This window comes from Spea bombifrons, chromosome 11 (assembly GCF_027358695.1).
Source record: "Spea bombifrons isolate aSpeBom1 chromosome 11, aSpeBom1.2.pri, whole genome shotgun sequence".
Lineage (NCBI taxonomy): Eukaryota > Metazoa > Chordata > Amphibia > Anura > Pelobatidae > Spea > Spea bombifrons.
The window spans coordinates 24,354,738-24,366,915 of record NC_071097.1 but is presented as its reverse complement, the minus strand read 5'-3'; the positions used below and the strand labels follow the sequence as shown (position 1 = coordinate 24,366,915).

Here is a 12,178-nt window from a genome sequence, read left to right as displayed (position 1 = left end):
AGGTGTTTTTTTTCTCATAATTTAAAAGATAAAATATCTTTACAGCTACATTTACTATGTTGCCGCTGCATTATATGTGCATCCCGTGTTCAACGCATGTGAAGGTACATCTGATCTTTGGAGTTGCTATAGCAGGGTTCCCTGCATACTAAGGTATCTCAAAGGCTGCATTTAATTGCCCCTGATGTGTGATGATCAATCAGGGTCAAGACCTTTATTGCCCTGATTTTATGACTCTGCGTTGATTCAAATTGTTCTCAGTTTTGCTGAGGGGCGGAGGGGTAGCAATGAAGTAAGAAAACATATAATGTAGTATATTCACTGAAAATTGAGTTGAAGGTAATGATTGACACATTTAATCCAATTTATTTAGCTACGCAATGTGAAGGGTCCTACATAATTTTAACCAGAAGGCAAACCTGGCCCTTTCTTACAATCAAAACATGGGTAGGGAAGGCTCTTCATAACGCATGTTGGTCACCATGTATGAAAATAAAGGACATTCAGCTATTTTCCTAACCGAATGCCTCCAGGCTTGCCTTTAGTGCGATCCCATACATCAGATAGTCATGGCAATAAAATATTAATGTTGGCTCCTAACCTTTGGTTTCAGATCATACTCATATAAACCGCTGAGACTCTGCCCAAGTGTAACATCCTTTATTTCAGAAACCAAATATCTTAGTGTAACCCCTAACTCAGTAACAAGAGTTAAGAAACCTCTTCTACAAAACCAGAATTGTTTTTTATCTTATATGCTGAGCAGTCGGCATTGATATTTCAACTTGAAACAGCCTAAGGAACAGGAAAAACTGGTCTCCCTACTTTAGACACTTAGGCCTCCAAGGGCGAGGCTGAATATCTCTCTGTGAAAGTTCACATACATTAATAATGGAAAAGGTACGCGCTAAGAATTGGTCTTAACCCACACACGGCAGCAATACGAGAGATATTCGCTGGAAAGAATTATCAACATGTACCTGTAATGGAAAAAAAAGTAGTAATAACATTAGCAAACATGCAGAATGTGTATACAAAAAAGAATAGTGTCTGTATAGTAAAAGAGAGACAGATGTCATATGGTAGACTTTCTGCCTAAGGTAGAGTAACTTATAGTACCAAAAATGTATATGTCTATCAATTGTAGATGTTAGATGTTAAAGCCATTATGTTGTATTGTATTTATGTACATATAACACAAACTAAGCCTCTCCCTTTATCAAATCATAATGGTTTCTAGAAAAAAAATGTGCGGACTTTGGTGCAACTGTATTTACCAATGATCCAATCTCACAGATTTAGGGGGCAAAGCAGTAAACTAAAGTGGAAGCTGCAGCCATAGAGTTGTCCGCACATGCACAACTCCATGTTTGCATATTTGAGTGCAGGACAGGTTCGCTCACATGAGTGGACTAGATCTTAGGTCTAGCTTGCTCTTTAGTTGGCTACGCTGCTGCCTCTACTTAGGCCGATTGCATTAGCACTCTCTCATTTTAAGGTGTTAAGTCTTACGAAGCGTAAAAAGTTAAAATGAACTGGTTTACTTTATTTTCATGATTGTTTACGCATGAATTATTTAACCAGATAAGTTTCTCCTGCAAAATATTGAATCTCTCTACAAATCACCGTTAAGTGAATAAGCCTTAGAGGTCTGTAACTAATTTGCAAGTGTGTGTATATACAAAACAAGTTACAGATGAGATCAGATATAAGAGATAGTTTTCTGCATAAACCAAACTAAATCAAGTTGAAATGTTCTATGCAAATACAATACTGACCAAAGATATAAAATAACATGGTAATGGTAACCAAAACACATTAGTAGCTACTGTTGCCTGTTTAACCTGGGTGACTCTGGTTTGTTGAGTCTGCATTGGTCCCAAATATAAGAATATTTAACAGACTCTCTACTGTACTTTTATAAACCAAATATATTTTTATTTAGCACCAATGCTGGCATAACTGCACATGACGACTACTAAAGCACAACGAATGTGGCCTCCATGCATGCACAGTACCAACTGAGAAAGAAGTGTATACTCAATTGGGTTTATTCACTAAAGGGAAAGTTGGCATGAGAGTTTGCAGGACAGTAAGATACTACGACACATTTTGCTGATAATTAGATACGCATGAATTGAGGAACTCACTGAGAGAGAGGACCGAGCTGGAAGAGGCTTGTGCATGGATAAGTTCAGTCTTCCTAAATTCATCTGCCCTAGACTCGCTTATCTTTACGATGAACCTTTTTCTTGAGTAACCTGGGGTATTTGTAGGACCTGATATGTTTCTGTGTTCGGAGACTGGTATCCTCGTGGTGAGTGTATAACCGCAGCATGGAGTTCCTTTATATGTTTCCTTTTCTTATTTGAATGTATCCTATATCCACGATCCCACTACTTCTTTTAGCTTCTATAACCCCATCTTGCTGTAGTGTTCTTGAATATCTGCAATCTTTATTTAAGGACTGTCAGGCCCTACCTATTAATTAAAATTGTACCCCATTCACCTTCTTCTTTTTCACCCCACTCCACTTGTAGGCTGCTTTCTTGTCCTGGGTCTTGTTAAACTGATTTGACTTTGGCTGGATTGTTGGTCTTGGCTTGTCTGCTGTTTTCCTTGACCTCTGCCCGTATTTATCCTATAACTATATTGGAGGTGATTGCTGTAATTGTAAAAGTTCTCCAGATCATATTAGAAAGCTCAATAAATCTTATTGTATATTTTCTCCCTGAAAGCACGTGTAATTTCTAGAAAAATAACAGGTCAATTCACATATATATATTATTTAGTTTTTTTTTTTTTTTTTAAAAAAAAGCATGTTTCTATTGACTGTTGGGAATAGTTTTCTACTGTATATTCTGTAGGGACAAAATGAGAATAAAAAGCAGCATTTTGAGTCCAGCTGGCAGCCATACACTGAAGAATCCGATGTGCTGCTGGAGAGTGTTTTGTGCTGTCGGCCAGCAGTTGACTTTTTCCGCAGAAAATATATAAAATGTAGCAGCTACGATGTGTACGGCAGTTACAAATTAGGAAAAGAACAGCAGGGATGTGAACAATAGATCATTGATGTTATGTTCCAAATAAACCAATAATAATGGTAATCTTATAATGTAAAGTATTAGTGGCTACGGACAATAATGGATGTCAGAATGTTACATTTAAGAAGTTTGCATGCTTAAGGTAAGAGGTTTTGTTATTCACAAAGACATTTATATTGGTTGATAGCATTTACGCTCACACTCAGGATCTCGCTTTTCTTCCTGCTTCCAGGATATGATTAATGCATGATTTATACCAGATATCGGATCCAGATTGGGTTCACCTTTTTACCTGGCTATCTGTCATGTGTGTGGTTATACGTGAAAAATAAATGTTAAGGGCTATGTTGTAACATGTACTAGTCTGTCATGCTATTGAGTAACATGACACTTCTGGGCTGGGCGTCTGAAACTGCAATTCTTTCACATCAGGATGTTTCACACTTCTGCCTTTGCACCGGCCTCATATATAGGGATCTTGTTTAATTTTTAGATTTTCACTTTATTTTTTCCTTGAAGTTACTTCTAGTGAAGCAAAGAACAACCAGCTGATGACATGGGGATCCTTTACTCTGAGGTAGGTTACGTTTTATTATTTATCCACCAACTTTCTAGATTGTTTTCATACCAACGTCACGTTAAAAACACGCAGAATGCAAGATATATTTAACCATGGGAAAGAATAATCGTGTCATCTCAGTGGTATAACTATATAATGTATGTAATACTATGTAAAGAAGAACGGAAAAATGTCAGGTTAACAACAAACTATACAAACCTCAACAGGCCAGGTGTGTGAAGTTGACAAAGTGTGCCATTCACTGGCTTCTAAGCAATAGGAAGCTTTTGAACTTTTAGTTAAATATATTCAATGTGGCAACTATTTACATGAATAGATCTAATGTACTGGTTTATGGATATCTATATAAAAATGTATATTGTGCAGTATATAAAGTATGTATAATGTATTTTTAGTATTGAGAGAAGCAGACATGCCAACTGATGCCAAGACACTAAAAAAGTCTATGCCACGCAGTCCTGGGCTTTTTTGATGCTAATTTAAAAAAATAAAATAGTTTCCATGTTTTCCGATATGTCATAGTTATAGTGCCAACTTGAACAAAGATGACTCAATCCATACCGTCAATGCTTATGGCATGCCAACGCGTGTTTAATTATCCAGGGTTGGTTCTGGGTTCTAAAGGGATTAAGAGTCCACCTCTAACAAAGATGATGGATTTAATTAAAGATAAACTAAGGGATATATATATATAATGTGTGTGTTCATTTGCTGTTTCGAGATTCAACCTGTAATGCGGGCCCTGTAGGCAAATGGGGGTCCCTAACGAAAATCTTCTTGGAAGGTAGTTCAGCCTTTGTAATGATCAAAGCTTATCCAGGTTGTAATATAGAAACTTTATGCTGTGTTTTTTAAAGTTTTTATGCGTAGCTCAATTAGAACTTTCCTAGGCATGATGGTTATCAAGCAATCTAGAGGAACGTGCATCCTAGGATCAAAACCATCATCATGTTTTTGATGATCCATATTTTTTAAGTGGAATAATGACCAATTTAGGTATCCAAGAGACCCCACAAAAGGGGGTCAAAAGTCTGCATGTTTAGAGAAGGTCCAGCACACCTTATGTGACACACACAGGTCCTGGCGAAGCTGGGGCAACATTCAGAGAGAGAATATAAACAATATTTAGAAGGATTGAAAGAGCATGTATGTTAGTAATGAGTCAATTTGTGTCGTTGGTTCTGTTCTGCGTAACAGGAAGCTCCATTACTCCATAAAACTAAAAGATTAGTCACAACTGATTCATCCGGATGTCCCAAAGCAGTATGTTTGTTTTTGTGAGGTCCTCGATATTGTACAATATGTTATGCAATTTATATTTTATTTTATTATAGTTTGATTTTTTTTCAGTATTATTCTTCATCATGCAAAAAGTATTTTTCATTTTATACATTATACTTTGTTGTAGCACTAAGTTGTGTTAACTATGATCATACCTGCGACCTTTCTAAATGAGCTGACGCTGAGACTCTTGAAATATTAAATAGACATATCGTTTCTGCCACATTTGTTTGACGGACAAAGTTCAGGAGCATTTGTTGATGCGGGAACAATTTTGGGGTGCTTTCCTAAAGGGTGAGGTCCAGATGTATTGGAACCCATGTCTTTTGGAAAGGTCCACTTTTTTTGGCAAATGCGAGACAAGCCATTGTATTCTTTTTGGTCAGAACTGGTTTTTGCCTTGCAACTCTTCCATTTCTCATTGTGGGATCGTGACCTTTACCAAGGCAAGTGAGGTCTAACGTTCTTTACAAATACTTTTTCACAGAACTGTATATATAATTAACGACATTGTAAGCACTTTTAGTGTTGTTTGTTAGGTTTATATGCAGTTACATACTTAACATTCACAATGGAATTGAATTCCCTTTTCAGTTTGGTAATGATTGACTATACACACATTGCACAGTAGGTTACCTCCGTCCCCTGTTTCCCCTTCAGCTCCTTGTGATCCAGAGGTAGCGAGAACATAGCTACGTAGCAATTTTGAAAAAAAATGACAATTTATTAACTATGACCTTTCTAAGGTATCCTTGGTTGCTTTGAACCATCTGTTGATCAGAACTAACCTAAAATATTGGCCTTTTAGTGAGAGTTCAGAGAAGGGCTGCTAAAAGGGCGAATCGTTTGCTGGATGAAAATATCAAGAAAGAGTAGGGGATTTCAATATCTATAGCTTGGAGCAGTGACATGTGTGGTAGAAACAATTAAGTACATAAAGTACAAGAGGGGGTTTCTTTCAAAGAAGCAGGGATGCTGGAACAAAAGGTCATAATCTAAAACCAGAAGCTTAGATGGAATGTATAGAGTGGAATAGGCTCCCAGCAGAAGTGGTAGAGGCTAATGCAGTAAAGGAATCCAAACTTGCATAGACACATGATTATCCTGAATCTAAAACAGTAGCACGGAGTAATTAAGGTTTGAGTCTTTAGAGTCTGAGCGCATACCCTTTTTTTAATTTATTTATTTATTTATTTATTTTGGAGTGGAAACAATTTGTAATGACTCCAAGGGCAGCAGAACATTCCCTGTGTCCTGGGGTAACAGAGGTAACGGGTCTCTGGTGCCCAGGGCTGATTTTCTACAATAAACCTGGTTTCATTTTTCTTTTCCTGAAACCCATCTAAAGATTTATGTATATTTTTCAGAATGCATAATAAATAAACATGAATGAGACTAATGAGCAAGCAGATACCTAAACTTAGTACTGAGTGAAGGTCCCAAACTGGTTTATTTTGTCATGGAGATCCGCCATGCTATTTACCCAAGGAGGCGCTCTGGGTTAACCTGTGCAGTGGATGGCTTCTGGATGTATTTAGAAAACTATATCATTGCTTTTCATTTTCTTCAGCCCATCTGCCAAGCAGCATATGAGAATAATATAGGAGAAGTCCAGGTTCTTCTGGAAGAAGACAGCAAAGCCTTGAACGTACGGGACAGCTTTGGTGGGGACACCCCTCTTATATGTGCCTGCCGAAGAGGTCATATTAAAGTGTCAAGCTATTTATTGTCTATGAAAGCCGATGTGAACATCAGAAATAACGTAAGTGGATCAAATATCCCAACAATATACACAAGCCAAAATTTCCATAACATAATCTATTCATTTGCCACAAATTTCATATTTAGGTGGTCATTGGAGCCATATTGGCAATGCAAGGCCCGATAACTTTCAGACATTATCTGCTCAATGTATCCAGTGCTCACACCAGACATTCCAATGCTTGTTATTATTTCTTGGCCTATTTGGCTAACTATTGGTAAAATTAAAAATGTCATGGGGGACCATGACCAGAGCTTTAAACATGCTGTTTAACATAGACTAAACATCAATTGCATGTTGTAGTATGTCAAATAAAGCAGATGAAAACACATAAAAAGGGAAAGGGATAGTTGTACAAAGCTTTTGGAGTTTCTGTAGGAACAGGCTATCATTGCATTGCTGTTCTTGTCATAGGACAATTATGTGTTCCCTCAGCGGCGTATTTATCTTCAGCTCTGTCCTAGTCCTAACCCAACAGCCATCACCTCCATACCATATTCATTGTCATATCCTGGCGCAGTGGTGCTAGATGGAGGGGAACTGTGGAGGACTTTGGCAACTTGAATATGGTAGAGTAATGGGCCGGTTGGGGAGTTCAGTGTTCTCCCTTTCAATGTGCCCATTGAGCAGTGGTGTTACAGGGGTCCTGATCGCGCAATAGGGCAACTTGCTCCCTTTTATGTAGCAGAGGGGCTGCCGCCCCACCTTCCCCCAAACCTGCCACCCTAGATCAGAATACACCACTGTGTTGACTGTAAAAATTATGAATGAGGAAAACTTAACATATTAGGCATTCTTTTCTGGTAAAATATGGGCATTCTGCATCACTAGGAATGAGGTTTCTAATATTTTAAAGCCACCCTGTATTTATGTAAAGCTTTTTTGGTATCATGCTTGTTCATACTTTATTAGCATTATTTAATGGTGTAAATTACTTTGCTGTTTTAAAGAGCATTTGTTTCTCATTGACTCGTGTTAACATTGTATCATTTTTAGCACTAGGCATATATAGGTCACCTTTTGAAGACTGTTTTCATAATTTCCCCCCTTTTATTTTATCTAATCATAGTGTGCAGTGAAGGTAGCAAACTCTGCTATCAGCCCTGATACCTTAACTGACTACCTTACAGTAGGGTAGAGTTCATCACATACTAACGACAAAAAATATTCTGCATAGTACATTAAATGGCAGGCGAATGTGAACTGTTGCTTCATTTGTGTACTTCTTCCTTTATTGCAGAAAGAGAGGACGTGTTTGCATTACGCTGTAAGACGGAAATTTACATTCCTGGATTACCTGTTAATTATTATCTTAATGCCTGTTATGCTTATCGGATACGTTATAATGGTAAGTAAATACGCCATGCCGTTTAAAAAAAAAAAAAACTAAAAAAACCCAGCCTCACATGCATTCACATTCACATTGTCTCTATGGTGGATACCTTGAGAACTTCTTGTTCTCAAAAGCCAAAATATTAACGCCCTGGAAAGCAGGACAGAGGTAGAGGCTGCCTGCCTCCTGTTATTCTCCCTCTCTGGACCTGCTACACTAGTCAAGCTCCTATAGTGAACATAAAGGAGTAATTGGGTCAAAAACATGACATGACCGTTCCTCTTACCTTTGTTATGTTATTTTAACAGATCTATATGACAGATGTATAGGTGCATGAAAGATTAGAAATGTCATTACTTGATGTACCTCCGCATGAGGCTGACCTCAAGTTCCTGACTGGCTGCCTATTTTACATTTTTTAAGGTTTTTGTTAGATGTTTTTTGACCAGTGCTGGAAGATGTTTAGATGAGTGCTCAAACCCACCTTGAAATATCTTATTATTGCCATAAGGGCTATCATAAACATAGGCTCTTGATTAATGGCTAGTTTACTCTTCATTTTGTCTACAGATTTCAAAGACCAAGCAGAATGAAAGGTTGATTCAGCTTTTGATAGGATCTGGAGTCGACATCAATGCTTCAGATTATGTAAGTGTGTTTAGATATAATATGGATATATTGCTTACTACCCACTATAAGTCATTACACAAGCGTGGGATTACAACATGCCAGTAAGTAATATATTGATCCTGTTTGATTGATCATATACTCAGACACCTCTTGTTCTATTGGTTCCGACAGAGCCATTCGGCCCGTTCGTTCTGCAAGCTTTTATTAGCATTAATGGTTCTCTAAATGAGCGTTTATGCATAGTCATCGACAACACAGAGCCTAAAGTATGTAATGAGGATCCCACCATGCTTAAAATATGCATTAGTGTGAAAAATATGGCCGTCCTGAAACACAATAATATTGGTAACAGAAGTGGTAACAGAAGTAGCAGGGAGCCAGAATCCCTTATTACGATAGTGTTTTCGTCAGACTTTGCTTCATGCCAATGGCTTCCTCGTGACCTTTCCATATGCCAGCATGCACCCCCAGTGCATTTGCCCCAGTGGCAGGACTCAGGATTGTTTTAGCAGGCTAATGTTTCATTAAATTCAAAGGGATGGGGATTTCATCCTAAGAGTGCTTCATGGGGGGGAACCCTCAGGACAGGAGGTAGGTCTGTGGGGCATTCAATAATTTAGAACATAAAACAGCCATACCACAAAAAAATTATCTAACTTCTGTCCCTAGTAGGGGTGGCCCGTTTTTTATGTTACTGAAATACTAGAAGCTCTGCTTTTCCGTTGGAGTCCTGGGCTTTCATACCTAAAAGAATCTAGAAGAATATGCTCACAGTGAATAAACAGGTCATCCTTCTTAGCCACGAAGAGGCCCATCCGTTGTCACAAAAGCGTTAACAACCCTATGGTTTCGTCCCCGGATTAATAATCTTTTCATCATTCTCTTTAAATTGGAACCGCATTCATTTTATTCCTTTTGATGTATTATAGTTTTCTCTTCTTAAAGGGACATCTAGTTACCATAATAATCCCCCAAAAATATGTATTTTTTATTATTATTCATGGGCTGAAATGTGTTTAGATGTTTGCCAGTTCTCCCTCCTAGTCGGTTTATAATGCTTCCTTCTGCCGGCTGAATATCTTTGCTGTAGTCATTGATCCTAGATATGGATCATTGTTTCTGTCGTCTCACTTACTGTAAATCCTCGGATGAGCCCTAACCTCATATTTTCCCGGCTCGCAGCAGCATCATCTGGCTAATAGTGATGGGTGATCTCATATGCTGAGATGAACACATTAAGTAACCAGATATATTTCAGGTTCGTTGTACATTAAGTGCATCAAAGGGCATGTTGATCTGATATAATTGGCCATAATGCCCCTGAAGCAACACGGTGCGTTTCCTTGGGGAACAGACAGGAGCTTTCAATGCGGCCTCAGCTCTACATTAAATGCAGGCTTTGTAAATCCACTTAGTATCACGTGGTGCTTGCTAATGATCGAAACTGCCATTTGCAACCATTATTCTAGTGTTCCGTGTAGTGATTCGGTATGAAACAAAAGAGGATCTATAATGAGCAATACTGGTGCCGAGGTGGCAAAAGTGGTTACCATAGTAACCAATGAGGTGTTTCTGCTGATTGCACAGCTATTATTACTTTTCACCAAAATCCCCAATTACATATAACTCCCCATATGTTTGTTTTCACATTAATAAATCTCAGTAAAAGGCCTAATAATAAACACATGTAAACAGCTGGTACGATGGAGGCAGTAGTAAGAAAACCACTATGGACAAACTCCAATTGCCTTGGCTATAGCAGACCTGGCACTGTTCATTCTGGTGTCAACACTAAACGTTTTGAGCCATATTTCCAAACTTAGTCTGTTGGGTGTAGATATAGTATAAAAAAAAGTATGTTGGGTGCAAATAATTTTATGGACATTAGCAATTCATATGAACTTGCCTGTAGCGGTGCTTGACAATGGTCACAGAAATTTGCTTATAATTGCATAGTTCAATTGATTTAATAAGACACTTAGTGTATTCCTTCTACAGCACTGCAGAATACAGTAGTCCTACATAAATCATTGATTCACTAAACCTCGTGTGTAAATCAGTCTGATACATTATGCACAAATAAGTCAATGACATGTTGAAGGAAACACCAATTTTTCTATGGCTGATACAAGGTCAATTCAGGCCTTTCTACGGCACTGGAGAAGGACATGCAAAACACCTGACTTTAGTTACATAGTTTATGCAAACTATACCGTCCTTAGTGGCAATATTAATTGTAATAAGATGTTGAAAATATTATCTTTCTGTTCCAGAAAGGAAACACTGCTCTCCATTATGCCTGCAAGATGAAAAGTCAATCTATAATACCAATTCTTCTTGGAGCTAACGCAGATCCTTACCTAAAGAACAAGGCAAGTACGAAATGGAGATTTAGTTTCATGCAAGTGTAGGCTACCAAGGATTATTACGGCATCTGTTGTTAATGGTGTTTATTCCAGAGAAGGGTATAATGATGATTTTGGAGCCCACTCCATCATGTACTTGTTTGCTCGAACCTGGCGGGGGCACCCATCCCACCAGCTCAGCACCATAGGCACTAAATGCTTGGGCTGGACCTGGAAGGTCTGACCATTCATAACGCATGGTTACTGAGGTAACTTTCATGTCACCTCAACATACAGACAGCTTACAATTTAGTGAAAACAGATGTCTCATCATTCAACTAATACAGATTTTGTGCTTAAAAGCGAATAGTTGGTTCATGCTCACATCTTAAACCCCTCAGTCAGGTTTTATTCGCCTGGCATACAATTCTCTCGCTCTTGAGTAAATCTGGTCTTCTAAACTTCTTAAACCTGGTTGAACAGCTCCTATCATTTCTACTGTTCTCCATTTTGAGATAGATATTAATTTTAAGTTGCATTCTCATCTTTTACATGAAGAGAAACTTAAAGTATGTTGACTAAAGATAATCCAGTTTAATATATAAGTAGTAATTTAAGTGTAAGAACGGCTTCAACATATATTAAAAGTAAAAAACCAAGCAATCAAGTTTTTTATCCATTAAGATGCACAATATTGTTTAAATTTCACTTTTTTCAATTTACAGGATGGGGAGAGCCCAATGGACATCGCACAAAGATTAAAATTCTCTCAAATCTTAAACTCGCTAAAGAAGTCATCGTAAAATAAGAATCAAGTCTGTATGTATATTGAACATGAAGGCAGAACATCGTACATGTTGAAGGGTAGATCACTATAAGCTCTGCATGGTATATGCTGTAACATTCCAGATCTTCCATCTCTAAATTAGAGTGCGTCCCGTAACTGTAAGACTGATTTTTATTTTTTTAAGGTTTGAGCCCATGCCTTTCCTTGAAGTATTATATAATTCTGGTTAGCTTATACATTTAAACACCTAAATAGAATTTTCACACAAAACAAACAAAACATCCACATCTTCTACAAAGACCAGAAGGACAAATCAAGGCAAGAACAAAAAACCTTAATGGACAGAGATATAAGTAAGCACTGCTAGTTTAAGGTTAATATAATACTGTATATAATCTGTTTCACCCCCTTTTCAT

At 37.8% G+C, this 12,178-nt stretch overlaps 1 protein-coding gene across 1 annotated transcript; it reads left to right on the top strand.

The window, feature by feature from the left end:
• Window positions 1-3,470: 3,470 nt before the first annotated feature.
• On the top strand, window positions 3,471-12,176 carry ANKRD22 (ankyrin repeat domain 22). The gene is made up of 6 exons (XM_053451277.1): window positions 3,471-3,621; window positions 6,476-6,667; window positions 7,908-8,015; window positions 8,571-8,648; window positions 10,904-11,002; window positions 11,701-12,176. Exons 1-6 carry the CDS (start codon window positions 3,601-3,603, stop codon window positions 11,776-11,778), a joined length of 576 nt encoding a protein of 191 aa, XP_053307252.1. The 5' UTR covers window positions 3,471-3,600; the 3' UTR covers window positions 11,779-12,176.
• The last annotated feature ends 2 nt before the right edge of the window (window positions 12,177-12,178 follow it).

Coding starts and splice junctions, on each gene's coding strand:
- ANKRD22 (XM_053451277.1), top strand. CDS start 3,601: ATGGGGATCCTTTACTCTGAG. Junction 3,622..6,475: donor TGGGGATCCTTTACTCTGAG/GTAGGTTACGTT, acceptor CATTTTCTTCAG/CCCATCTGCCAAGCAGCATA. Junction 6,668..7,907: donor ATGTGAACATCAGAAATAAC/GTAAGTGGATCA, acceptor CCTTTATTGCAG/AAAGAGAGGACGTGTTTGCA.